This window comes from Saccostrea echinata, unplaced genomic scaffold, assembly GCF_033153115.1.
Source record: "Saccostrea echinata isolate AGI-Se365-2 ecotype Australia unplaced genomic scaffold, CSIRO_AGI_Sech_v1 ptg000008l, whole genome shotgun sequence".
In the NCBI taxonomy this organism is placed as follows: Eukaryota; Metazoa; Mollusca; class Bivalvia; order Ostreida; family Ostreidae; genus Saccostrea; species Saccostrea echinata.
Window position 1 is genome coordinate 8,520,871 of NW_026889757.1, and position 27,935 is coordinate 8,548,805.

The 27,935-nt window shown below is 32.5% G+C and overlaps 2 protein-coding genes across 2 annotated transcripts; one reads left to right on the top strand and one right to left on the bottom strand.

Moving 5' to 3' along the window:
• Positions 1-308: 308 nt before the first annotated feature.
• On the bottom strand, positions 309-8,792 carry LOC133181371 (acylpyruvase FAHD1, mitochondrial-like). Its single transcript, XM_061315886.1, has 4 exons — positions 8,671-8,792; positions 5,475-5,571; positions 5,044-5,190; positions 309-662 (listed from the first exon to the last, which is right to left on the bottom strand). Exons 1-4 carry the CDS (start codon positions 8,739-8,741, stop codon positions 327-329), a joined length of 651 nt encoding a protein of 216 aa, XP_061171870.1. The 5' UTR covers positions 8,742-8,792; the 3' UTR covers positions 309-326.
• Positions 8,793-9,845: 1,053 nt separating this feature from the next.
• Positions 9,846-26,419, top strand: LOC133181373 (GPI transamidase component PIG-S-like). The gene is made up of 16 exons (XM_061315889.1): positions 9,846-9,910; positions 10,171-10,310; positions 12,191-12,287; positions 14,677-14,778; positions 15,808-15,945; positions 17,173-17,282; positions 20,761-20,878; positions 21,054-21,115; positions 21,393-21,507; positions 22,040-22,129; positions 22,391-22,566; positions 22,712-22,765; positions 22,953-23,081; positions 24,367-24,469; positions 26,060-26,117; positions 26,241-26,419. The coding sequence occupies exons 1-16, from the start codon at positions 9,880-9,882 to the stop codon at positions 26,353-26,355; spliced, it is 1,638 nt and encodes a 545-aa protein (XP_061171873.1). The 5' UTR covers positions 9,846-9,879; the 3' UTR covers positions 26,356-26,419.
• The last annotated feature ends 1,516 nt before the right edge of the window (positions 26,420-27,935 follow it).

Here is a 27,935-nt window from a genome sequence, read left to right on the forward strand (position 1 = left end):
TTATATTATTGAATGAAATTTTCAAGCAAAATTCAAAACAGATAGGGATATTAGTATGTCAAATTTTGTTGATAACATTTGATTATTACAGATTTTATATCAGTTGTGACATTACCTTTGGGTACATGTCTTTGAACACATTTTCAAGATCTTTAACAGTGGCCATAATTCTTTGAATAACTGAGGCACTGACACTTAAGAGTGGTAAATTTTCATTATATTTACATGATATGCAGACTTCTTGATTAAAGTCATTATTTTCCCTTCTTTCAATAAATAACTAAATGATTTAAAATTGCATGCAAGTCTTAAAATTCTTTTCTTTTTTATTCAATCTTAAATTTAAAAGAAGTAATGTTGTCAATCCCGGCATCAATAACGTCTCCTTTATCAACGGGTCCAACACCAGAGGGCGTTCCCGTAAGAATGACGTCACCTTCCTCCAACGTAAAATATTTGCTGATGTAACTAATAAGATATGGAATGCTAAAGATCATGTCTTTGGTGTCGCCATTTTGTTTTGTTTCACCATTAACTTTCAACCATAAATTGACGTTATCTGACCGAGGTAGTTTGTCTTTCAGAATGAGGTCACTGATCGGACATGACGTGTCAAAGCCTTTAGCAAGAGTCCAAGGATGACCTTTCTTCTTTGCCTCGTCCTAAAAACGAAAATCATACATGATTTCAAAAAAAGTAACTTTAAAAAAAATCCTGTACTTTATAGAGTACAGCTGCTTAAAAAAGTTTAATGAATTTTTCCGAAGACAGGTCACATGCAGCGCATATAAAACATGATTTTATGTTCCCCGAACATCTATGCAAGCTTGATTATTTCATTGCTAATACTCACTTAAGGTTCACTGATACTCCGATAAGAGAGATAACTCTTAATGACATAAATGTCTATTATTCCTTCATAAATTTGACGAGTTGAAGTGTGTTTTTGTCCAATTTTGCCCAGAAAGCTATGCTATAATTGTTTGTATTTTACTTATAAAATACAGTTCTTTTGGAAAATCTTAAAGGTTAAAGCAAAATTTTATATGAATGAGCAGAGAGTTTATGAACCTATTACAGAAATTTTGATCGGTCACTCATAGGAAAAAATGGTCACATTGATTCAGCATCTTAAGTATCGTTTCATATCAATTTATGCATCCAAGATTCAGTTTTGGGAATACAACTTTGCAGGGACCTATATATATACGTCAGTACATGTATATAGGTCACTGAACATGACATCATGTTCTTGGTTGTTTCATGCAGTATATCCAAAGCCTGTCTATCATATGTAGTACACGTCACAAACTGAAGTACAACACTTACAATGTATGCAAGATTATTCAAAGAAAGATCAGCAGCTATTTGAAAATGGATCTGCTTCTTCTTTTTTTTAAATCTAAATAATGATCACTCTTTTAAAGGCATACATGTATACGGCGTGTTTTTTATAAGTTCAGACTAACTAAAATTAAAAAGATCTTTCTACTTATTTTATAACTTCATATAAAGATAGGACTTTCCTGTAAATTACACAATTTAAATCAATCACGTTTCAAAGATATTAGAAATTTAAAACAATAACCGATTTATTTACCGCGACTCCGCATTTAATTAACAGACACAGTTTAAACTCAATTTAACTATGGAAACATGAGGTTATTCAAGTTCAAAGTCGGTGAAAATTTTAATTTGAACGTAAATAACATGTATCATGTTTATCTACACTCAATCTCGTATTTTTATTTTTTAGTTCAGATACGTCATATATAGCTTTAAAAAAGTTATACACATGTACCATTGTACCATATATATAATTTTATATACCCTAGCGAATCTCGGAGGCCAAAAGCAAACTTTAGGAGTATACAACTTGTAACAAAATCATTCTCATATGTGTAAATTACATTTTCTTATTAGTAATAGCTAAATTAAATAAATACTAGTATTCTGTTGCGACAACAATACACGACAAACAATCAATAAAGCTAAATGAAGTTTAGGAGAAACTTTTTTTTACTGAGTTTTTATTTAAATATTTTCTTAATATTTCTTTTATTGTGTTTGTGTGTGAGAGAGAGATTTCATCGGTGTTAATATGGTACTAAATTGTGATATTCAACTGGCTTGTCCAGTAAAATTGACGGTTCCTGCTTCTCACACACTAATTGATGAAACGTTGGTGACAATAAAAACTGATGTTAATGGCAAATAACTTCACTTATATACTTGACAGAATATAGATACAATGGCGGATTCAGAGACAGGTCCGTTGGAGGGGGGGGGAGGGTGCTTCCCCTGGGAAAATTGTTCAAAAACTAGAGAAAAATGATGCAATGATTTCACAGCTTATCTGATGTAAATCCTGAATCAGCAGGATTGTACTTTATAGAATCATAACATCCTGAATAAGCAGGATCGAAGTGCCGGTAATGGAGTTAGCTGATCATTTTCTTATATACACTGATGTAATTTCTATTAACCAAATTATGTTTAATTATCAAAAATATATAAATCTCATTTGGATTAAATAATGGGGGGGGGGGGGGGTGGTCCGTATCGAATTTTCAAAACGCTACAAAAATCAAATTACGACATTTATCTGTGATGTTAACTAAACAGCAATGCACAAATAATGCCTCCTAAAAAAATTAATCACCAACACATCTGCGTTAGTCCCACGTTATACACAATTATGTTGATTTAAAAAAAGACAACTGTTTACAAGAAGAATTTCCATACTTGTATCTATAAGACATAATGTTCATGAAATTATTCTCTAATGTCACTGATCTTTATATTTATAAATATTCTGATATCATATGGCAAGAAAAGGCATGCACATGTACTTTATTTGAATACTCTATTAAGACATAAATAACTCGGAAATAGTCTTCGATAATGAAAGTTTATTTTTAATTCACCATCATGAAGAGACCTTTTTTCTTGAAAATGTGAAAATGTTATATTCCTGTATCATTGAGGAAGTATCGAATTACATCTAATGCACCCGCGAAAGTAGAAAACAACAAAAATTCAGTTCTTTTGATTTTTTTTGTTTTTGTTTGGACGATCCAGAAAAAAACGTACATTGCTTTTTCTAAGCTGAAATTTTATTATTTTGTGGAAGCACATCATCCATATCATAGACTTACAATAGACTAATATTTTGTATTGATTGCGATGCCATCTAAACCACGGTGACTATATATTTTCAACAACGTGTCCGACTTTTTCACGTCCTGTAGTTTTGTGTGTTGTCCAGTTATTTTGATAATATCAATATAATAGTGACTGTTCCTGAACTATGATAAATTAAATGTGGTTGCCAAAGCAACTATTTTTTTAAATGAATTTCTGTTTTAATGCAAGTAAAATGACAAGGTTAATTAGCATGATTTATTTTATTGAAGAAGAAACATAACATTCAACGATTTGTACATTGATAATATCAATGATAATAAGGATTGTTTCTGAAATATTTGGTTGCCATAGCAACTGTTTTTTTTTAAATTATGAATTTCTTTAAGTGAAATGATAAAGTTGATTCATTTGATTTATTTATTGATTCAGAAGAAGAAATATAATAATGCGATGTGGCTATGGTTATTTTATATTGTTAATATAAATAATAATTTGAATAGTTCCTGAACTATTTGGTTGCCATCACAACGTGGTTTTTTTATTTTATATTTCTATTTTGTTTAAATGTTATGTGAAATGTAAAGGTAAATTATGTGAGATATTTTTTCATTAGTGATTTAATTAAAGCAGAAATGTTTAAAAAAAATCAGTCAAATGTAGAATCTACAAATTAATCCAAATTCTCCATAGCAACCATTTTTGTTTTCATTTTATTTTATTTTAAGAAATATTACCACTCAAGAAATTTTATATTTTGTTGAGTATGGAATGAACTTTTACATGATGGTGGTCATTTGTTATGGAGCGCCTGCATTTTTCTGCTATTATTTATAGAAAATGCCCAAAATCTGCATTTTTAAAAATTTGTTAAATTTGTAAAAATTGACACTTTTCATTGAAGGATCATTCATTCATGACCAACTACTGAATTAATACACTAATTGCGGTAGTTACTCCTATAAATAATACATCAGAATAGATAACTGTTAATCCTGTATGAAATGTGTAGAAAATAAAAAATTAAGATGAAGTTGGTATAATTTTAGTAGAATGTTGCTCATTTGTGAGCTAAAAATGGCGGTTTCGGTAACCATGGCAACCGGTAATCAAATTTGTCTGTTGACCCCAAATATGATCTATACATGGTGTTTCTACATTACATGCAAAATATCAGCCAAATCTGTGATGTACCATTTCCACTTTTTTCTAAATTCTTTGATGCTTACAGAGAATGACTCTTAAATCGTCATCTGTGTGCCCCGTTAAATCATTCTGAGAGCACAAAAGGTGGAATAATTCCTGTCTATTTATCGAAAGGTACTGCTGGGTGCCAACGTCTCTACCCCTTCCGCATGCACGGATCTAGAGGGGGGTTGGGGGGTCCGGACCCCCCCCCCCCCTCGCTATTTGCAGAGAAAAAAGTGTATACTTTTTGCAAATAAAAATTGACTTTGGACCCCCTAGAAAACATGGATCCCCCATCACCACCATGAAATAGGTATTTTTCACGTTTGGAAAGGGATTTTACCTATTTTTTTTTTTTTTTTTTTTTTTTTTTTTTTTTTGCTTGTCAAGAAATTTTGTAGGTTCATTACGCGTTCGGGAAGGGAATTTAGGTCTTTTTTTTTTTCTTTTTTTTTTCTTGTCTTGTCAAGAAATTTTTGTGGTATAAATATTTTTTTGACTGGGATGGAGTCCCCATGGAAAAAATTCCTGGATCCGCGCCTGTTCCAAATCCACCATTGACACTTTTATTAAGTTAATAAACATTTACAGCACCTACTGACCCCAGGACACTACTGAGTATGTGCAGATTACGGGTGATCCTGTGTCATAGACATCTACAAATATAATGTCGCTAGCGAGGGTGGAAATACAGGGTATAAAATTACATACCTGTAAATCCCTGGCGGTCATGTCCAGAGCTAACACGTAACCTCCAACATGGTCCATAGCTTGGTCCTCGCTTATATTGTTCCCTGTTTTCCCTATAACAATACCTAGTTCTACCTCGTGATGAAGGGATTTGCAATTTGGTGGAATCTATTGGTCAAACATAAACCGCTGTTTTATGTATATACATACATGTAAACTGACTGATAAACCATCCTCATTTTAGAGGAGATAATCCATTAAGAAAGATTCAGTCTATTAATTTATCTAAGTATGTCATGATTTGTACTTTTATTTATATATCAAAAATTCGACCTCGATAAAATGTTTCATCTAAAACAGTTAAAAGAAATAATGAATTCAGTCGCAAGGCTACAGAGACATGTTCAACAATAATTCAAATAATGAATATACATGAGATTAATTTCAGTTACCTTTATATTTTGACCCTCTGTGACGTAAGATGAAGTTGGTTTTAGAAACAAAATTGGTTTTGTTGGTACAACATTTCCTAGTTCTGTAGCATGTTCCCTGTATTAAATGTAAATTAACTTCTCAAAATCTGTGATTTTGTGAAGTTCAAATAGTTACTTGTAACAATTTAATTTCAAGCAATGTTATTTTATTTAATGGCAGACTTTGTTATCAACTATAGCATGTCTATAAGTATATTTAATAATATAATAACTGAAAATTAAAAAAAAAAAATAAAAATAAAGGTTATCTAATATGGAATTCCATATACGACAGCCAACTGCTTACTGCCAACTGCTCACTGCTTACTGCCAACTGCCACACATATTTGAATAAATTTTCATATTTATATTGATATTTATGTGAATTTTCATAAAACCAGGCGCGGATCCAGGATTTTTTTTTACAGGAGGGGTCCCCCCCCCCCCAAAAAAAAAAAAAATCCAACACAGAAATTTCTTGACAAAAAAAAAAAACAAAACAAAAAAAAACAAAACAAACAAACAAACAAAAACGTAAACTCCTTTCCTAAACGTAAAAAACCTATTTCGGCGGGGGAAGGGGAGGGGTTGACATCTTATGCTTCATATCTATGACTTTTCATATCAACTTAACACGGATCCGCGTTTTCTAGGGGGGGGGGGGGGTTTCCAAGGTCACTTTTAGTTGGTTTAGTATAGGTCTATACATTAAATAACTCTACAAATTCCAGGGGGTGGTCTGGAACCCCCCCCCTTCCCAACGACCCCCCCCCCCTTCTAGATCTATGTATGTAAAATATAACTTATTTGGGAAAACAAAGAGATATAAATCTTTAATTTGAAAAAAATATTTCACTATAGAAATTAACGAAAAATGGAAATTTATTTTCAAAACATCTTCCCCCGCGAAACAACAGATCCCTTTTTTCAGTTTTTATTCATTCCAAAGGTTTTGTTGTCTCACGGGGGGGGGGGGGGGGACACGTGTTTTTGAAGAGTAAAAACAGGAAAATAGTCATTTTATTACCAATTTCAAATGAGATCACAAATAAAAAATGTACTTTATCACTTTATCAATCTCATATGTTAAATTTTACATAAGTTAAAACATACGGTGAGATTCAAGAGTCATTTATCCATTTTCATTTTCATGAAGGCGGGAATAGAGAGTTGGTGTGCTGCATAGTTCTTACAATAATAACAAAATTTGGCGGATTTAGGAATTTTAAACTGTAAAGGCGAGGAAGGAGTAAATCGGAAGAAGGGGTGTTTCCTCTTAAAAACAAAACATTTAATTTCTGCATTTCGTTGCAGGCAAATAATTTGATAGCTTTTTTTTGACGCGGGTAAGGGGGGGGGGTCACTTACGACAAAAGAACAAACTTTTAAAATGGTCTTGAGTAACATTTGTTGGTATATGTATTTATAATAGAAATATTACTGAAAGTTATAATAACAAATAACTTTTGCCTAGTTTAAAACATCGAGTAATAACTTTTGGATTTTCTTTTTATCCTAGGAAAAATACCTATGTGTGGGAATTTTTATATGTGTCTTATGTAAATCGTTTTAATGGCTAATGTTCGACCTGTTAGATCTGTAAAAAACATTCGTGGTGGTGGTGGTTGGGGGGGGGGGCGGGGGCGTAAACACTAAATTTCCAACATATACTATATACAGTAGTTCTCCCTTACGGAAGGGTATTAGTGCCACGTAATTTTTTTTTTTTTTAAGTTGGTAATTCCAACTTTAAAGTTGGAAATTCCAACTTCAAAGTTGGCTTTTCCAACTTTAAAATTGGAAATTCCAACTTTAAAGTTGAAAATTCCAACTTTAAAGTTGGCTTTTCCAACTTTAAAGTTGGTAATTCCAATTGCAACTTAAAAGTTGGAATTACCAACTTTAAAAAAAACATTACGTGGCACTAATACGCTTCCGTAAGGGAGAACTACTGTATATAGTATGTGTTGGAAATTTAGTGGTTACGCCCCCCCCCCCCTCCCTACAACCACCACCACCACGAATGTTTTTTTACAGATCTAACAGGTCGAACATTAGCCATTAAAACGATTTACATAAGACACATATAAAAATTCCCACACATAGGTATTTTTCCTAGGATAAAAAGAAAATCCAAAAGTTATTACTCGATGATTACTCCCCCCCCCCCCCCTTACCCGCGTCAAAAAAAAAAGCTATCAAATTATTTGCCTGCAACGAAATGCAGAAATTAAATGTTTTGTTTTAAAGAGGAAACACCCCTTCTTCCGATTTACTCCTTCCTCGCCTTTACAGTTTAAAAATTCCTTTTGGAAAGGCGTTATTACGCCTTTATTTGCGTTATTACGCCTTTTTCCGCGTTATAACGCCTTTTCAAAAGGCGTTATTACGCCTTTTTTCGCGTTATAACGCCTTTTGAAAAGGCGTTATAACGCCTTTTAAATTTTTTTTACCGTAGTTTGATCCTAATAGGCTTTCGTAATATCTCTTTGTTTTCCCAAATAAGTTATATTTTACATACATAGATCTAGAAGGGGGGGGGGTCGTTGGGAAGGGGGGTTCCAGACCACCCCCTGGAATTTGTAGAGTTATTTAATGTATAGACCTATACTAAACCAACTAAAAGTGACCTTGGAAACCCACCCCCCCCCCTAGAAAACGCGGATCCGTGTTAAGTTGATATGAAAAGTCATAGATATGAAGCATAAGATGTCAACCCCTCCCCTTCCCCCGCCGAAATAGGTTTTTTACGTTTAGGAAAGGAGTTTACGTTTTTGTTTGTTTGTTTGTTTTGTTTTGTTTTTTTTTTTTGTCAAGAAATTTCTGTGTTGGATTTTTTTTTGGGGGGGGGGGGGGGGGGTGGACCCCTCCTGTAAAAAAAATCCTGGATCCGCGCCTGGTTTTATGAAAATTCACATAAATATCAATATAAATATGAAAAATTTTTCAAATATGCGTGGCAGTTGGCAGTAAGCAGTGAGCAGTTGGCAGTAAGCAGTGAGCAGTTGGCAGTAAGCAGTTGGCTGTCGTATATGAAATTCCATATATCTATCATATTGTACTGAAATATTATTTTATTCAATCGGGCTCGAGATTTCCAACACTCTAAATAATGACCTCCCTTGTCGGGATAAATATTATATTACACTAAATAAAGTAAACCAGTAAACCTCACCTATAATTTCTCCCGACTGCAACTATTTTCTTACCAAGTTCTCGAAATCTTGACACTGTGTTTGAAGCCATTTTGCACTAATCTATAAATATGTTGTATCGATATACAAAGGGCAGGGGTCGTATCAAAATTAAGTTCTTGTGAAAAATATTGTAAAATTAGAAAAACGAAATGCCAAAAAAAGTAATACTAATTCTCCTTTTTTTGATTTTTTTTCTCAAAAATAAACAATTACGTTTAAATTTTTAAAAAGTAGTCTAAGTTATCCATTATGAAGTATACTAGTTTCTACAAACCTTCTTGCAAACTGCAAACCCTCGACTATTATAGCACTGGTTCTCTGCCCTTGATTCCAGTCGCTGCCGCTAGGAATTACAAGGAAGGTAACCACCGCCGCCATGACAGTGGAAAATCTCACTGCTTTGTCGCGCATAGCAATTGCGCATTCTAAAAATAAATAGCATCCATGCTTGCGGAGAAGAATGTTAGGTGGATCCAGTGATCTAAATAACAGAGATAACAAAACGTAGCATATCTAAATTGAAGAATAAAACAATGAAAAACGTGGGAAATATTTAAATAACATGACAGTGACTGTATTGACTGAGTATATAGTTTACAAATGTCACAATGAACCCGAGATTGTTCCAATAGTGTTAACATTGCATTGCGATCCTGACTCATAAACACATAAATATACAGTGATTTATGGAGTATGGAGAGGCGAGTTAAAAGCTATCATTACGTGTAAACTTGAAAACATAAATAAAGTTAAAGAACATCCAGTGTCGTAGTGGAATCAATGTTTAACATACCAATGGGTGAATGGCAAATATGCAAGTTAATAATCATAGATTTGGGTTATTTAAATAAGGCCTATGATATCGCTTGCAAATGATTTTTAAAGCACCACTTCGTAACGGTTTTAGATGGTTAAAATCCGTCTACTTTCTTTATTAACAGCAGTGTGGAGTGCAGAAAGAAGGTTTGTTTATTACAGCATTATGGATTTACGCTAGTTTAAATATAGATTTTTATCATCATTGTTGTTTCCTGTGACGCGATAAAATGGCAGTGGTTACCTGTCGTTGGTTTTTTTAGGGCGCTCGCGCCTGTTAACCAAAGTCAGGGTACCAGTCTACGACTATTAGAACTCTTCAAAGTGAGGAGGAACAAAATGTACATTATTTGTTTACTTCCTGTATCATCATGCCGGGAGAAGATGCGTCTGAGGACAAGGGTACATTTTCAACTTTCATTTCATACATAATAAACGAGATATATCCCAATTGTATGATAAAGGTGTAAATTTTTGAATGGATGATTAAACTGGGATTCATAGAATTTTACTATAAAAGTACTGGAACTAGAATGATCAACTTGAAGTGATGAATTATTGATTGATGTACTTCAGGCAGTAAAATTTTAAGTTTAATGTATTCACAATAATTCTAAACCGTAAACGGTAGTAAAAGTGTAAAAATTATGAACAAATTGTAGACAAATCCATCCAGCATATTGCTGCGATAAGCTTTGGGGTAATCTGCATTGTTATTGGAATACCATTATGGTGGAAGACAACAGAGGTGTACAGAGTGAGTCTGCCATACTCAGAGATAGCAGAATTATCGAATTCTAAGGTAAGATATCTGTCATCAAATGCCAAGCTGTGACCTGCAAAAGTAAAACTAAATAATTAAACCAAATTGTTTTTCTGAGCACTAAATGCGCCCAATGGGTACTACTAAAAAGAGTACAATAGAGTACTTTAGAGTACGCTGATAAAATTTAGATAGAATTTAATGCAATAATTTGGGTTCTTTATTCATATTTAACTTTAAAAAACATATTTATAAAATAATATTACAATTTTTTCAAATATTTATTATTTAGCTAAATTTTGTCCAGTTAACAAATGTATTGAAAAACAATTATGGTATCCCGATCACAATTTTTATTTTGCTTGCAGTACCGAGCGACATATTAAAGACTGTTTTCTTTAAATTCAATCTTTATTTTTAAAAAGAAATGATTGTTTTTCCCTATATTTCTGTGTTTTATTGTATTTTTGGGGGGTTATTTTTTTTCTTTCCTTTTCTTAGTTTGGGTTCGAGTTCAAATGGTAAACCGTAACCTGGAACAATAACTTGAAATAATTCAATAAATAATGGAAACAGAGAAAAATGATTCAAGATATATATTTATTTTGTCAAACTAAAGTTTAAAAAAAAAACATACAAAAAGCTGTTTAAGTGCATTAAATTCTATTATTTTACCAGTGTACTCTAAAGTACTCTATCGTACTCTAGCATACTCTGTTTAGTAGGACTGGCACCCAATGGCTCTAAACAGGTCCAGCACAATCTCGTTTAGCTTTATAGCTTGAATTAGCAATATAGCTTTATTAAGCTATTCAAAATAACTTGATAAAGCTACATGTATTTTCAAAACAGTTTTTCACAAATATTTTTGAATTAAAAAAAAAATTACAAAAATTTGCAAATATATGACTACTCATATTTGTACTAAGAACTATCAAAAAAGCAATCCAAACAACATTTGAACATTGCTGCTTTTTAACGCTTTTAAGCAAAAGATGTATTTCCATTGTTTGGGTAAGGCCAAAAAAGTAATAGTCTTGTTTCCTGCTACCAGCCTGAAAAAAATAGGGTCGGTAGGTAGGAAAATTATTTTATTTTATTTTTTTATTTTATTTTTTTTATGACAGCATTTGTTGGATATGAATTAATACAAGATAAAATTAAACATGTCACAGGTCAATATTGTCTTTTAAAATTGAATTTCATGTCTTTTTATGCACAACGCAAGTGGTATTTTATGAAAGTCCATATTTAAAACAAGAATTTCATGAAATGCTTGTTTTGTGCTAACAGGAAAACTGATTATGGTGACAGAACGATGAAATTCCGGAAATTCTCGATTTTTTTTCCTCCAAAACTTAAAAAAAACTTTAGGGTCGGGTGCAAAAAAATAGGGTAGGTCGGGTAGCAGGAAACAAGACTATTATTTTTTTTGGCCTAACTGTACACCACCTTGTGTGTGGTGAGGCATGGCTAAGTATGATTGCTTCACTTTGTGCTATGTTATTTAAAATAATCATCTTGTTGACCACAATTACCTCCTTTATAATTTTATTCAAGAAGTAATTGTGTGGTCACAAATCATTTGCTTTATATACCTCCAAAACATTTAGAACTTTGAGTACAATGTCTCTCAAGGAGAAGCAATTTGATGAATGATTTTATGTTTTCAGAAGAGTTCAAAACTGAAAACTTTCACTGCACCAAAGTGCAAGGGTTGTTAGACCCTAGACTAGCCTTAAATTTTGTTAAAAATATTACCAAACCAGGTACTTTTTAACAAAGAAGGCATAACCCTGACAATGTGGCTGTCAAATTTCTGAATGTACTTGAAAGCTTTTATAAGGTGGTACATGTACTTATCAGTTTTTGGCTTTTATATTTTTCTGCATTTTCATTGTAAATGGTTTCTTTTTCAGTTTCAGTTCACAGTTGATATTGATGTTTTAAACTTGGAAACATCTTGGACTGATAAAGATCTGACAGATCTGTCCAAGCTTTTGAAGGCAAACCTAGGTATTTTATGTAATACATTTGTAACTCATATTAACAGTAAATAAATGCATGTATATTGTCGGTTTATCATAGGTTCAAATCCAAGGTAGGCCTCTGAGTCAATCTGAATCAAGTGACCTATTGCTAGAGCTGGGCAATAATACCGATATTCCTGTATATTGTGGTATGTTGACAAAAATTATCGTATTGCAATACGTTTTTGTAATAGCGATATACCGGCAAAATGCATGGAGTCAGGAATTCTATCATAAAATATAAAGTAAAGTTGTCAGAAAGGTTTGCGATTATGCCAAACAGTAAGACAAAAGCTGTTGTATGGGTATATTTAGTTGCATAACTGTAATTCAATCAACAAGATATCTTTTATTGGTTATTTATCATAGTTATCTACATTATACATGTAATAGGAAGTTAATATAATAAGAATATACCATTTAAATTTTTTTTGAAAATATCGCAATACATATGGCAATACAGTTAAAAATATCGCAATACAAAATCTCTAACCAATACCCACCCCTACCTATTGCTGTCTGTTCCTGCCTGTCATTTTCTATCAACTTTTTAACATTTTCAGCTTCATCCAGTGTTAGTATCTAGCAACTACATATGGATGAAATTTAGAATTTCAAATTCCCAACCACCCTTTGACCTGAGAGTTGGGATTAAAACCATCAAAATTCATGCAATAAAAAAAAATCTCTAGTTCAGGTTTCAGGGAGTGGCTAATTTGGTCATATATTGAAAATACATTACACCTGTACAAAACTAATTTACCACCAGAAAAACTGTTTGGTTGTGAAATTCATGTCCCCTGGTCCAGGATGCAGGCCCCAAGGTGAGGTAAAGTTGGTCATACATTGCAAACTAGCTATGCTATGTACACTTGAAAATCTTATTTATCTCTGGGCATCTAATAAATGAATTAGATGCATCATATAATAGTGTAGTTCCAATCATTGATTATAATAAAAAATTAGTCGATTGTTGGTATATTTCAAACACTCAGTTATTAAAATTTTATATCAATTATAAATGAGTTGTTCCTTTTTATCAGCTAGCCATATTTTTGGAATGCAAGATTCCAGCTATGGCTTATCTAATACCCCCCAAAAGGAGCTCAGAAAAGACAACTCACGCTTTTTTTTTCGTGTCAGGTGCTCAACATTCATATTCCCGAAATATAAAAAGACTTATACATGTATTCAATATTTTTCTCGTTTACTCTTGGTTATTTTTTATACTCGTCAAGGATAACTTAATTGTATACAAGGATATTTATGTAAGTATCAACAGGAAAATAAATCTTTCTGCTAAAAGGAAATGTTATGTTTCAATTTGATTTCACTCTTTCAGTTACTTATCGTGGTATTTCTTGTTTTCTAATTATATCGATAACTAGTTATAACAAAAATGAATCATTGATTATAGAATTCTTACTGATTCCCATCACTATCATACATTGTATAAGCAATGATCCCTTTAGCAGATATTTCAAAAAATTTTGTGTCTGGAGCCCATGCCCTAGGGTGGGGCTAAATTAATCATAAGTTAATCGTATGTTTGAGGATTGATCCAGTCCTTACCAAATTGTAAAATTGATTGAGGCTGATTGTTCATTGCTTAAGAAATTCATCATAGTCGGTGACCATCAAGGCCTATTAGACTCTTGTTTTTATATTTTTGTCAACAAATTAAGGATGTACTCTGCTGATCTGCTGCATTCAACTTTTCAAGTACTTTAATTCAATGTATTCATTATTTGAAACAAAGTATGAAAGAGAAAAATATGAGTTATAGTGAGCATATTTTTAAGCTAAAAGGCATTAAAAATATGACAGGGAGACAGACTTCTAAGGATTTTTCATAGACAGTGAATGAAAAATTTCTTTCTCTGAAAACTTGTGATCTGGAATTAAAAATTTCTTCATATTTTTTAAAAGATTATAGAAGACTTTCAAGACTACAAAGAATCAAAATGTGAATAAATAATAGGGGGTTAGCGGGCAAAAGATATTATGCATATTTTGATGGATAAAACCAGAGAAGTTCCATAGAAATGGCTGACACCTCAGCATAATCAGCAGAATACATCTGAATTATCTTTGTAACTCTTAATTTTGTGATTTTATCATTCAGAGAAATCTTACAGATCAAATCTTGAATATTTAACAATTGTATATTTTAGGTTTTGCTGGATTATTGAGTATCACATTTAATGTAATAAATAAGAATTAGGAAAAAAACAACATCAGTGAGTCAGTAAATTTGACCTAATGCTTAATTAACGTATACTTAGAGAATATTGAACTAAGTAATCACATTATTTCAAAGAAATTTATTTTAATTATATAATTTGATATTGATACTTATTAATTTACTTCTTTAGATGACAGGAAACTTGGAACAATATTTCCTAAATATCGTGTGACAGTCAGACAAGCAGAGAAGAAGCAGACAAGTGATGCAAACTCCTTTAAAACACTGACAGGTAAATTTGTGTATCTGTGCTCACTGTTAGATGATAGTTATACAGAATTGATTATTAGGGCCCCGCTCTGCAGGCACCCTACAGTGATCAGTCTGTCCATCCATCCGTCCTTCTGTCTGTCTGAGATCTCTTGTCTGGAGCATATCTTCTCTCTCCTTGGCCCAATCTGGCTCATACTTCACCCACAGTGTTTCTTTGGGTAAAGGGTGTGCAGTGACCTTGAATCATGTTTCTAGGTCTAAGGTTAAGGTCATAGCAGAATTATACGAAAAATCCTTGTCCTGAGCATATCTTCTCTCCCCTTGGTCCAATGTGGCTCATACTTCACTCACAGAGTGCCACTGGTCAATGAATGTGCAGTGACCTTGAACGAAGTGTCTAGGTCAAGGGTCAAGGTCAAAAATATCCTCTCTGTTTAAAATCTTGTTTGGTGTATAATTTCTTTCCCTTAATTAAGTCCAGTCAGCCTCAAACTTTACCAATTGACATAGGGTATGGTACATTTGTGATTTTCCTTCCATATTTTGATAGAGGATATGCAACAATTTTCATAGAGGATATGCAACATTCGTGATTTTTGTGCCGTTTTTTTTATAGAGGGTATAGAGCACTAGTGATTTTCGTGCCAATTTTTATTATAACAAGGATGACATAGAAGCCCTTTAGACTCAAACAACATATCCCTTAATAGTACACAAATGTTCCTCTTCAAAATAAGCCCTTTTCAGCTACCTTACATTTTCATGTTCGTTGCTGAAAGCGGGGCCCTTTGAGATGGCCACCATCTCAATGATATCTAGTTCTATTCTAAAATTGTGCCCTTTTGGAAAAATATTGCACAGTGTTCAATTGCATTAAGTTTCACAACTTCTAGATTTACCTGTATAGCCATTGTTTATTGCTTCTTGATAGAAGATAATCCATCATGCCTGATTGATATACATGTAAAGGTAAAAAGATTGTGTTGAATTTCATTTATTTACAATATCCATAGGTAAAAAATGCTCTCATATGATGTTACATTGTTAGAACTGGATGAATACTTCCATGGAGAGGACTCTACCATCAATAAATACCTGATTGTTCTGCTGCCACATAACAATGCTGTGGTTAATGTGCCTTCTGTGGGAAACTACAGGGCAGTGTTCTTACCTGTTAGGAATGGAGGTAAGATAATGTCATTACCCGGTAATTCAGAACTTGTTTAGGGATGATGTGCTTATACACTTCTCTTGTAGATTTATTTTGTTTGTTTTGAAAAAAAATAGCTTAAAAAGGAAGAAGATGTTGTTTTCACAGAAAACCAGTTTGCTTTTTTATGTCCCATCATTAAAGATTCAGGGGCATATAGTTTTTGCCCTGTCCTTCCATCTGTCTGTCTAGCTGTCTGTCTATAAAAACTTTAACCTTTTTAACTTTAACCTTAACTTTAACTTTTGATTGGTTAGAGCTATGGCTTTCATACTTCACATGTGTATTCCTTAGTAATGTGACAAGACCTTTCTTTGGGTACCAATATATTTGACCTCATGACCTTAACCTTGGAGTTTGATCCATTTTTGCAAAATTGTACTAAATTTAACCTTGGCCATAACTTTTGAACAGTCGGATCTATGGCTTTCTTACTTCACATGTATATTTCTTGTAAGAAGATCTTTCCTTGGGTATAAATAATTTTGATCCTTTGACATTGACCTTGGAGTTTGACTTACCTTTGAAAAACTTTAACCTTAACCATAACTTTTGAACAGTTAGTGCTAGGGCTTTCATATTTCACATGCATATTTCTAGTGACAAGATCTTCCCTTGGGCACCAACAATTTTGAACATTTCACCTTGACCTTAGAGTTTGACCTACTTAAAAAAAAACTTTAATCTTGGCCATAACTTTTGAAGAGTTGCTAGGGCTTTCATATTTCACATGTGTATACCTTATGACAAAACCTTCCCTTGGGTACCAAGAGTTTTGACCTCTTGTTCTTGACCTTGGTGTTTGACTTTCTTTTGAAAAACTTTAATGACCTTATTCATAACTTATTGAATGGTTGGTTCTAGGGCTTTCATATTTCATATGTGTACATGTTTTTCTTGTGACAAGACCATCCCTTGGGCACCATTTATTTTTACTTTGACATTTGACCTACTTTTGAAAAACTTTGACCTTTGCCATAACATTTTAATGGTTGGTGCTAGGGCTTTCATATTTCACAGGTACATCCCTTGAGACAAGACCTTTCTTTAGGTACCAACATTTTTTGATCTCTTGACCTTGGAGTTTGACTTGCATTTGAGAAATTTTAACCTTTGCCATAAATTGCCATATGTGGGCATCAGTGTTTCACAAGCACATCTTGTTTTAAAATAAAGACTTACTTCTTTGAAATTTGTTTTCAGATTTGAGTCCAGTTTCCGCAAAGATTACAGGAGTTCTTCACAATGTTCTGGTTAGGGAGGATACACTAATGAAGTCCTTCCAGAATTCTCTAGGTGCTAGAGAGCCAAAGGTACAGTGTGTAAAGCCAATATCAGAGCACTAAATATCCTCAGGCTGTATATCGCTTTTATGTCATGCAGCTTTATTTTCTTATTTATGGCACCTAATTTAGGGGTATCTTAAATATAATACATGTACATGCAAGTTTAGTTCCTTTCCCTACTATTGATAACTTTCATATGTACATGTACATTACTTCCTAGCTCAGAAACCTCTAGGATTATAATTTATTTTCTTCCCTATAAAATTCAAGGATTTTTATTTCCCCTACTTTAATTGAATGTCTTATCATTCGTCCCTCAGGAAAAACATTTGAAAGAATACAGAATTCAGTAGTCTTGTATGAATTTATGGTATTTTGTGTCTGTGTATATTGAAAATAATAAAGTGACATGAAGAATTTTAACAATCACTAATTTCATATCTGTAGGCATAGATAAATCCATTCTTTCCTCCAATCCATAATGTATTTAGGTACATGGACATTGATCGTAGGTCGTTTTGGTCTTTGATGAGATATGTCAAGAATTCTCCCTTCTCGCTGAGCAGGTGAATAGAATTGCTCTCACAATCACTTGTTAATATGTTGCTTTGAGCATCACAGCAGATTCCATAGGGAGCAAAAGGCAATATGTCTGGACTGGGTCCCTTGTATCTAAACTTCAATTTCCCAGAGGAGGACAAAACACAAACATCTCCTCTGTTAATGGCTGTGCGGTTAACAACACAAATGTCCCCATTCTTATTTTCAGATATTGCATAAGGAAAGAAAAACAATGAAGTTTTCTCATCTTCCTCAAACTGGTAGACCTTTTTGGTCTTTCCTGTGTATGAAAGTACAATGACAACACTTTTTTGTGGCGGATATTCGGTGTACAGGTATTTACAGAGTGCTTTTTTATCCATGGCTGTAAAGAGGAAATAGCCTGATGCTGACTGACAAATACTTATTGGAAACAATGGGGAAGTGTCTGCCAGTTTTACAATGTTGTGGAGTGATTCTGCCTCGGTACTTATATTCATAGTAGACAGTTTCATCACACATTGCCCTATGTGGCTTGTGTATACAAGCTCTCCATTTTTTAACGTAATTAAATTTTCAGGAAGTGCGGTAGACTTTTCAAAACTGTAGCCAATTTCAGACCTTTCATTTCTAATATCAACCAGAATGTTGTCTACAGATTTGAATTCTCTGTACCATGCTATTGATTCAGTTACTGGAGAAATATACTTGATATTTTTCTCTCCTTTCTTTGATGCAAACAATTGAGTAAGTTTGATGTTATGGTATGTCAGAGATAGTTTGCCAAGCATAGATCGTAATATATTTTCACCTGGGGTTACTTCCTTAAACTCAATTTTCTCTGCAGTCACATCTTCATCCGAGAATTTCAGAGGTTCAGGCATGAGGGACACTTCTTTTTTCATCTGTAGTATTTTTAATATATCCGTAATGTTACTTTTTTCCATTTTCTTAACAATGGATTCAAAATTTGAAATATAAGTGTGTATTTCTTTTTCTTTTAAGTCCAGTTTTCCATCAATCTTTTCTTTGACTGTTGTACAAAATTTGATTTGTTGATCTGAAATGTTGCTCATACATTTTTCTAACAAGTTGGTTTGCATTAGAATATTACTTGTTTGGGTGTCGATAAGTCTCTCATTTTCAGCTTTCAAGGTATGGATTTTCTGGACTTGAGCCTCCAGTCGAGGAATTTCAATTTGACGTAAAGTATCACAGTTTTCTCCGATTTTAGACTGCACATGGTCCAAGACATTAACTGCTCTGTTCCAATTATGGGAAGCATGATCTTGCTTACCACAAATAAGACATATCTCCAGCTCACAATCTTCACAAAACATGTCCAACATGTCACCATGCTTAATGCAGGTCATTACATTTTCATTGCATGCCATTTTCTGAAATGTTTGTGGACAGAAAATGTAAATATACTAGCTTTCATACCTAGACATTTTTTCCTCATTTTGCCTTTAAACGGATGTTTATCAGGAAATTATGATGCTTAAAATAGTATGAATAAACATACACCCTAATTATTATTGAATTTTTCTAACATTTTCAAAGTATTACTATTTAATGGATAATCTGCCACATTGAGTGGATAATAGTATGCTTAAACATGAATCACACTATACTTTTAACAAACAAGTTACATATGTTTACATTTCACATCAGAGCATATACAGTATATGTTTTCTACAATCAGGAGTAACATCATCTTGTTTTTTAGACTTGCCCAAAAAGTTCAACCTTTTGCTGAAAATGTCCTAAGTTATGGGCATACGCTTTTTTAAAATGGGATAAAAATTATTACAGTATACATGTATTGATAAATTAGATATTGCAATAACTTCTCATTGAGCAAAGGATACTGTTCATGTGGTTTTGAAATTCAAGTTTTGATCAAACTCGTACAGTAAATCTTGTTTAGTGTGAAACAGAGAAAGTGAATTTAGGAATATAGTAAAGTTTGTGGTGATTCCAAGCAAAATTCTTCACAATTTAAGAGTTTAAAAATAATGAAATTTACATCTTTTATAACAAATTCTTAAAAATCTCAAAATCTCAAAATCCAAATTATTGAACTGACATTATTATGTCCCCCTTTGAAGAAGGAAGGTCATATTGCTTTGCTGCTGTCTGTCTGTCGGTCCACCAACAGTTTCTTCATTTTCTTTGCAGAGGTTGCACATACTGAAATGAAATTTGGTATACAGATTTATCATAAAAATATCTAGGTCAACTTTTGTTTTGGGTACAATCGAGCAATTTTTGACAGAGTGATGCCCCTTGGACTTAGAAAAATTCCAATTATTGGGAAGGGAGGAGCATAAGTGTTTCACAAACATCTCTTGTTTTTCATTAATATTTATATTTAATTTTTATTTATAATTCAATTCATCAGTAAACTTATTTAATCAAGGTAAGTTTGTATTTGTTTCTTCATGGGACATATCCTATAATCATGCTTGAGGGAAAACATGTATATTGTGAATTTGCTATATATATATACATGTACATGTACATTAACAAATTCATTTTATGGATAAAATGAATTACAAATATAGCAAAATAAATTCAAAGGTCCCCAGGACTTAGCTATAACTGCTATAAACTAGACTCCCCCAGTCTAGTAGATTTTGAAGACAAGAACCTTCCTTATTTTTTGTCTGTGTCTCTATTTAACACAAATTGATCTGCATTCAGTCATTTTGAAAATATTTCAACTTTTTGAACTATATATTTTGAGCATTTAAAATTCAAAATATTAACTTGAGTTATTAAATTTCATTGTCTTGGAGTTTAATTGCTTTATCAATGATATTACATAAACCTTAAATTTTTGCATGAATAATACAAATATGACTCTCTTTAAACACATGTACATGTTAATAGAGTTCATCTGCTTTGAAAATGATCTCGGTATTGATTGAAAACTACAAACATGTGTACATGTAATTGGCAGGATAAAGAAAGCATGAGATCCCTACACTATCACCAAGGATACGACCTTTTATTCACTTTGGTGAACCCACAACCAGATATCCTGAATGTTGATTGGTCAATCAAGGAGGCTATAGCAGGTAAGGGGCCATTCAAATATTAAATGTTTAAATTGCAAATTAATTTGTCATATATTCTAGATATTTATATTCATTCAGTTTGTTTTAGAAGTTGTCTGACAAATATGCAGTTGACCCATGTTTTATGAATTTTAGGAAAATTTTTATTGTGGACTGACTTTTTTTCTTGTTATAGCTTACTTGAATCCTTTAGCCACTCAGCTGTCAGATTATATTAGTCTGGATACCAAATCACAGGTAAGTTATAGTCTACATAGCTCCTTTTTCTATGTATACTGGAAATATTAATACTATACACATGTAAGTTGATGGTGTGTTTCAAATATTTTTCAGATATTTGAGAAATAGTCATTTGTTGAATTTGTAATACATGTATTGGCCATTTTGAAAAGTGGGCTATCATCTGTAATATTTTAAAGTTTTATCATAGATATTGTATATTTGTTAGTTTTTAATCAGTTACATGTATACATTTAATTTAGAAAAGTAAAATCTGAAGTCTTGAATTCTATAGATGATATTTTTCACTGGATTGAGAAGAAAACCTAAGAAGGACAGTGAAGGTTCTGGTTACTACTATGAGGAGAAAGATTTACCCCACACCATCAACCCACTGGAGGCCAAGCTAGGTAAAAAAAAAAGAAATCTGTATACAGGATATCATATTAGTGTGATATGGGATGATTCTGATAAGTCTTATCCAATGAATATATATGATAATTGAGATTGACAGAGAACAATCATCAAATTAAAAGGCAGCAAAAGGTTTGGGGATGATTTTTTTAAAAATTGTTTTTTAATTTTTATATGTTAATTCAACCAAACAGCTATTTAGACCTCAAAATAAATTACTAAATACAATATTCATTTAGATAAAATCAGTTTTTGACCGTGAAGAAACATTGAACTTTTAACATTTTACTTTTGAAAGTGAACATTGCTGAATATATATATATATATATATATATATATATATATATATATATATATATATATATATATATATATATATATATATATATATATATATATATATATATATGTGTGTGTGTGTGGAGGTATGTCATTTTGTAGGTATTTCTTCATAATAAAAATTTAATGCTTTTTTGTGTCTAAAACTATTTGAGCATTTTGTAAGACTTGATTAACAACATTTTTCAGGATCACATGCCTCCAATAATCCCATGTTGAATTTCATTGTTTATGTTCCAAGTAGAGACCAGAGCCCCCTTCATATTGTTGACAAAAATGGTATGTTTTGTATAACAACTACATGTATTATGAACTTTGTATTCAATTAAAGTATTCAAATTATTGTCTCTTAAAGCAGTGTTACAATTTTCCTCTCCATTTGAAAATTACCGAACAACTATTTTTAATTCTTTTTTTTTTTTTACATAAAGTGTTTCGTTTTTAAAATTCAATTACTGAAAGAATGGGTAAATGAGTTCATGGGTGCATGAAGGATTTCCCAGTGTACTGACGTTATGATTTATCATTTGGCTCATTCAGGTAAAACTGTGAAGACCAACTCCTTTCTGAGTCCTCAATGGGGAGGGATAGTGATTCAGAACCTTCCCTCTCCCCCTCCTAATTCCTCTCTCCCAGTTGATGCTGAAGTGGACATGAAGACAGTGATGGAAGTTTTCCTGACACAGCTAAGACTTCTGATGGATTTCAGTATTCAGGTAATTTTGTTTCTTTACCATGTTCTTTTTGAACGTAACTTTAATAGTGACATGTATTTATTCACAGCAATATTAATATAAATAATATTTAGACTATTTAATATTTAGTATACATGATTTACATAAGGTGGTGAATTTTTTGTAGGAAGTTAAAGATGTAAAAGTCAGAGAAGTAGAAAATCTTGTCATAAGAGAATGGGTAAGTACACAAAAGAATTGCACTTTTAAGGTAAGAATGTTGTTAATTTTTGAAATCTCACAAGGGTGTGAACTGAGAAGTTTCTGATATAAATTTATAATTGTACATATATGTATTTGAGAAGGAAATTTTTCAATTTATTTGAAATTTAGTAAAAAAGTTATTAATTTTAACTTATTGGTTTTAGGAACTGGACAACTGGTTAAGAAAGAAATGTACAGAGAATTTGGCTACGTCAATATCAACTCTGCAGTCTCTGACCGCTTTGTTAGAGGGCATCAGTAACATAGTTATACAGGATGATATTGGACAACAGGTCAGTTTATAAGAAAACAGGTCAGTTATAGGACAACAGGTCAGTTTATAGGACAACAGGTCAGTTTGTCCCTATTTGTATTTCTGGGCATCTAGAAGTTACTAAACATACATGTATAGGATACAAAACAAATATTGCTTTCTGGCATTTAATGATTCAATTTTTTCTCTTCCCTCCCCTCACCTTGTTGTTGCAAGCTCCTCTTGTCAAAGACAACATGAATTTAACTTTATACCTTGATAAAGTGTTTGTCTTGTGCTTTGTTTGTATTCAGTTCATACTTATAACTTTGTATAAGAAGCCATGAAAATTAGGAAACTGTGTTTGATTTCAGTAGTTAAGACTTACCTCAAACACTCAGTATGGCAGCTTTTGATGATATTTCTAAACAGTTCTTGGAAAGTCTCCAAAATTTGCTGACATATATTCAAGCCATTTTTATTGATACAGCAACAGCAAGTATTGTATTCCTCAGAATTTTCTCATTTCACACTGTTTACACATGTGTGTAGGTGGTTCACATTCCACAGTTTACTTGTAGGTGGTTTACATTCCACACTGTTTACAAGTGTAGTTATTTGTAGGTGGTTCACATTCCACACAGTTAACACATGTAGTTATTTGTAGGTGGTTTATGTTCCACACTGTTTACAAGTGTAGTTATTTGTAGGTGGTTCACATTCCACACAGTTAACACATGTAGTTATTTGTAGTAGGAGGTTCACATTCCACACTGTTTAGATGTGTAGTTATTTGTAGATGGTTTACGTTCCACAGTGTTTACAGGTGTAGTTATTTGTAGTAGAGGGTTCACATTCCACACTGTTTAAATGTGTAGTTATTTGTAGTAGGATGTTCACATTCCACACTGTTTAGATGTGTAGTTATTTGTAGATGGTTCACATTCCACACAGTTTACACATGTAGTTATTTGTAGGTGGTTAATATTCCACAGTTTACACATGTAGTTATCTGTAGATAGGTGGTTTATGTTCCACAATTTACACATGTAGTTATTTGTAGGTGGTTTATGTTCCACACTGTTTACAGGTGTAGTTATTTGTAGGTGGTTCACATTCCACACTATTTACACATGTAGTTATTTGTAGGTGGTTCACATTCCACAATTTACACATGTAGTTATTTGTAGGTGGTTCACATTTCACACTCTTTACACATGCAGTTATTTTTAGGTGGTTCACATTCCACACTGTTTACACATGTACATGTAGTTATTTGTAGGTGGTTCACATACCAAATTGTTTACACATGTAGTTATTTGTAGGTGGAGAATGCAGTTACTGGAATTAAAGAAGCTCAGAGATACTTGACCAGTGGTCAAATATCCAGGGCATTTACACAGTCACGGAAGGCTCTAGCCTCATCAGGTAAGTGCTACTTCAAAGATAATAAATTTTAAAATTTAATATACCTTTGGTGCCTTTTGGAAAGGATGTGTTTGTCTATACCACAACTTTTAAAATATTTTTTACTTTACCAAGGCCACAATTTTTTTTTAAAAACAGTTTGAATCCTTACACCATTAGGTTCCATTGTGATTTTTTTTACCCAAGTTTTGGATAAGTGTTTATTTTTAAAACGACATGGATTGGTGTATTTCTAAATTAAATAAAAATTTGTACCCCAGAAAGAAAGTTTAGAGATATATGTTCAAGATTTTTATGAATAATCAATTATTTTCTTTATCTTTTTTACTTGTTTACTGTAAAATACACATACAGCAAAGTGTCAGGGTCAGATAATTTTGATTCATTATAAACATTATTCACTATATCTGTAGACATTTACAATATGTTTTAAAACCACTGGGAATGAAAATCACTTTGCTCTAAGCATGAATTTATCATAATCTTGTTTGCTATAAGCGTGTTTTTAGCTCTACTGGTCAGAGACCAGAAGAGCTTATGCAATAGTAAGGTGTCCGTCCGTCCGTCTGTCTGTCTGTCTGTAAACAATTTTTCAAAACGCTACTCCTCCTACAGTTTTGGTCCGATTTCAATATAACTTGGCACACAAGTAGACTACACTAAGATACATAATTTAGTGCATCAGTTTTTGATTTCGATGGATGGTGTTGCCATGGTTACTAAAGATAGAAATTTCTGTGAAATTCCTTTAAAACGCTACTCCTCCTACAGTTTCAGTCCGATTTCAATATAACTTGGCACACAAGTAGACTACACTAAGATACATAATTTAGTGCATCAGTTTTTGATTTTGATGGACGGTGTTGCCATGGTTACTAAAAATAGAAATTTCTGTGAAATTCCTTTAAAACTCTACTCCTCCTACAGTTTCAGTCCGATTTCAGTATAACTTGGCACACAAGTAGACTACACTAAGATACATAATTTATTGCATCGGTTTTTGAATTCAATGGACAGTGTTGCCATGGTTACTAAAAATAGAAATTTCTGTGAAATTCCTTTAAAAGACTACTCCTGCCACAGTTTTAGTCTGCTTCTAATATAATTAGGCATACAAGAAGACTATACTAAGAGACATAATTTATTGCATTGGTTTTTGAATTCGATGAACAGTGTTGCCATGGTTACTTAAAATAGAAATTTTTGTGAAATTCCCATTAAACGTTACTCCTCTTACAATTTTGGTCTGATTTCAATCTAATTTGGCACACAGTTAGAATACACTACGATACATAATATGTATTTCTGTTTTTTTACTTGAGTGAATGGTGTTGTCATGGTTACTAAAAATAGAAATTTCCGTGAAATGCTTTCAAAACGCTACTCCTCCTACAGTTTTCATTTGATTTCAATATAACTTGGCAGAGAAGTAGACTACATTAAGATACATAATTCTATCTATTGTTGCATGTTGCAATGTTTCAAATCCAAGTGCTACTTTTCTTTTGTTATACAAACAGACCAGTAGAGCTACAGTCTCATCAGAGACTTCTGGTTCTGTATATAGACTCTTAGAATATTTCATTTCAGAAAAAGCATTCTTCGATCCATCCCTCTTAGAATTATTGTACTTCCCAGAAGATCAAAAGTAAGTCATTCAAACATTATGAATTACAATGAATTGTCATCTCTATTTCATGGGTACATGTAAGACTGCAAAGGATTTTTTTTCTTGGCATTCAATTATGATAAACTAAAATTCTGTTAACAGGTTTGCCATATACATACCTCTTTTTCTTCCGATTGGTCTACCAATTCTTGGATCACTATTTAAAGCCTACAAGTGGATCAAATCAAAAAGGAAACAGAAGTTAAAGACAGACTAATTTCTTCTATCTGTGAATTGTCTTCATATCATTGATTTTTTTATAGCAACTAATTGTTTTTCTTTTCCTTTGGGGGAGGGGGGGGGGGGGTTAGCTACTTTCCTATTTGTGTGTGTTATTCATTATGTTAAATTTATGAATGTTTTTCAACATATGTATTTTTTTTTAGTTAAAAATGATATAGGATGAATTATAAGAATATATTGCCTGATTGTGTATTACAAACATTAACTGAATTTATTTATTTATATAAGACATCCTGTATAAACACAGAGATGAAAAATCGTTTTCCTACCCAGGGAATTACATATGATCAGGCAATAATTGTGTTTATATTCATTAGGCCCTGCAAATGTGAGAGCCCAATAGGAATTACATTGTCCATTTATCAATCTATCTGTCCAACAAAACTATTGTGACACAATAACTCGGGTTTTCATTTTAATGTTTTGAAATTTTGTACAGGGGTACTTTACTATAAGAGGCCCTTGGGGTCATATTGCCTTATATGTATGTATGTACCTGTATGTATGTTTGAATGTTTTCATCAACTCTTCTGTTGTGATGCAATAATTAAAATAGCATTCAATGTAACATTTTCAAATTTTTATACAGAAATATTTTTCTATACGTGTCCATGTAAGAGGAAGACATCTGTAGATTTTGGGGTCATACATGTACATTGATATATGTCTGTCTAAATGTAGATCGAATGACATTTTTGTTGTAATGCAATACCTAAAACAGTTTTCAGTGTCACATTTTTCAATTTTGAACAGGAATTCTTTACAATAAGGGAAAGACACCTGTAAATTTTTGGGTCATATTGCTTTGTCTGTCTATATGTATGTGTAAGGATAGATTCATCTTGATGCCATAACTCAAACAGTTTACATCATGAGTGATGGTATTTTACATGGGAGGAGTTAACCATAAGAGAAAAACCCCTATGAAGTTTGTGGTCTGTCTGTCAACACTTTGTTGTGAGGCTATCACTCAATATTCACAGCATTTTCAAATTTTGTACAGAAATACTTTAAGACAACTATAAATGTTAGGGTTGTATAAGTGTCTGTATGTTTGTACATTTGTATGTATACATCTGATTTGATGACATGATAACTTATGTCACAGGGTCATGGTTTGGATATAGAGAAAAAAAAAACCTAAAAAATAGAAAAACACACTCACAACACTCATACAAAACAAAAGACATAGACAAACAAGAAACATAAAGACATTTAAACATTAACGAAAAGTAATGATCATTAAGATGTTAATACAACTGGCAGAACATCGTTACATATATTTAACAAATACCATAAATGAATTACAAGATTAATGAACGTCTTACCAGGAATCCAGTATTAAAGTCAGAAATAATAATATACATCGATTGAATCGATCTGAGGTATAACCTAATATGTTATCTGTTACCGTAAAGGCACAAAAGCTTGGGGTAGGGATTTTGGGGGGTTTCTTTACATGTATATAGTGCATGAGTTAGTAAAAAAATGCATATAAATAAGTATGGTGAAATCCATTGGTCCATGGTAGGTCACTGGTCAGTCATACGTATA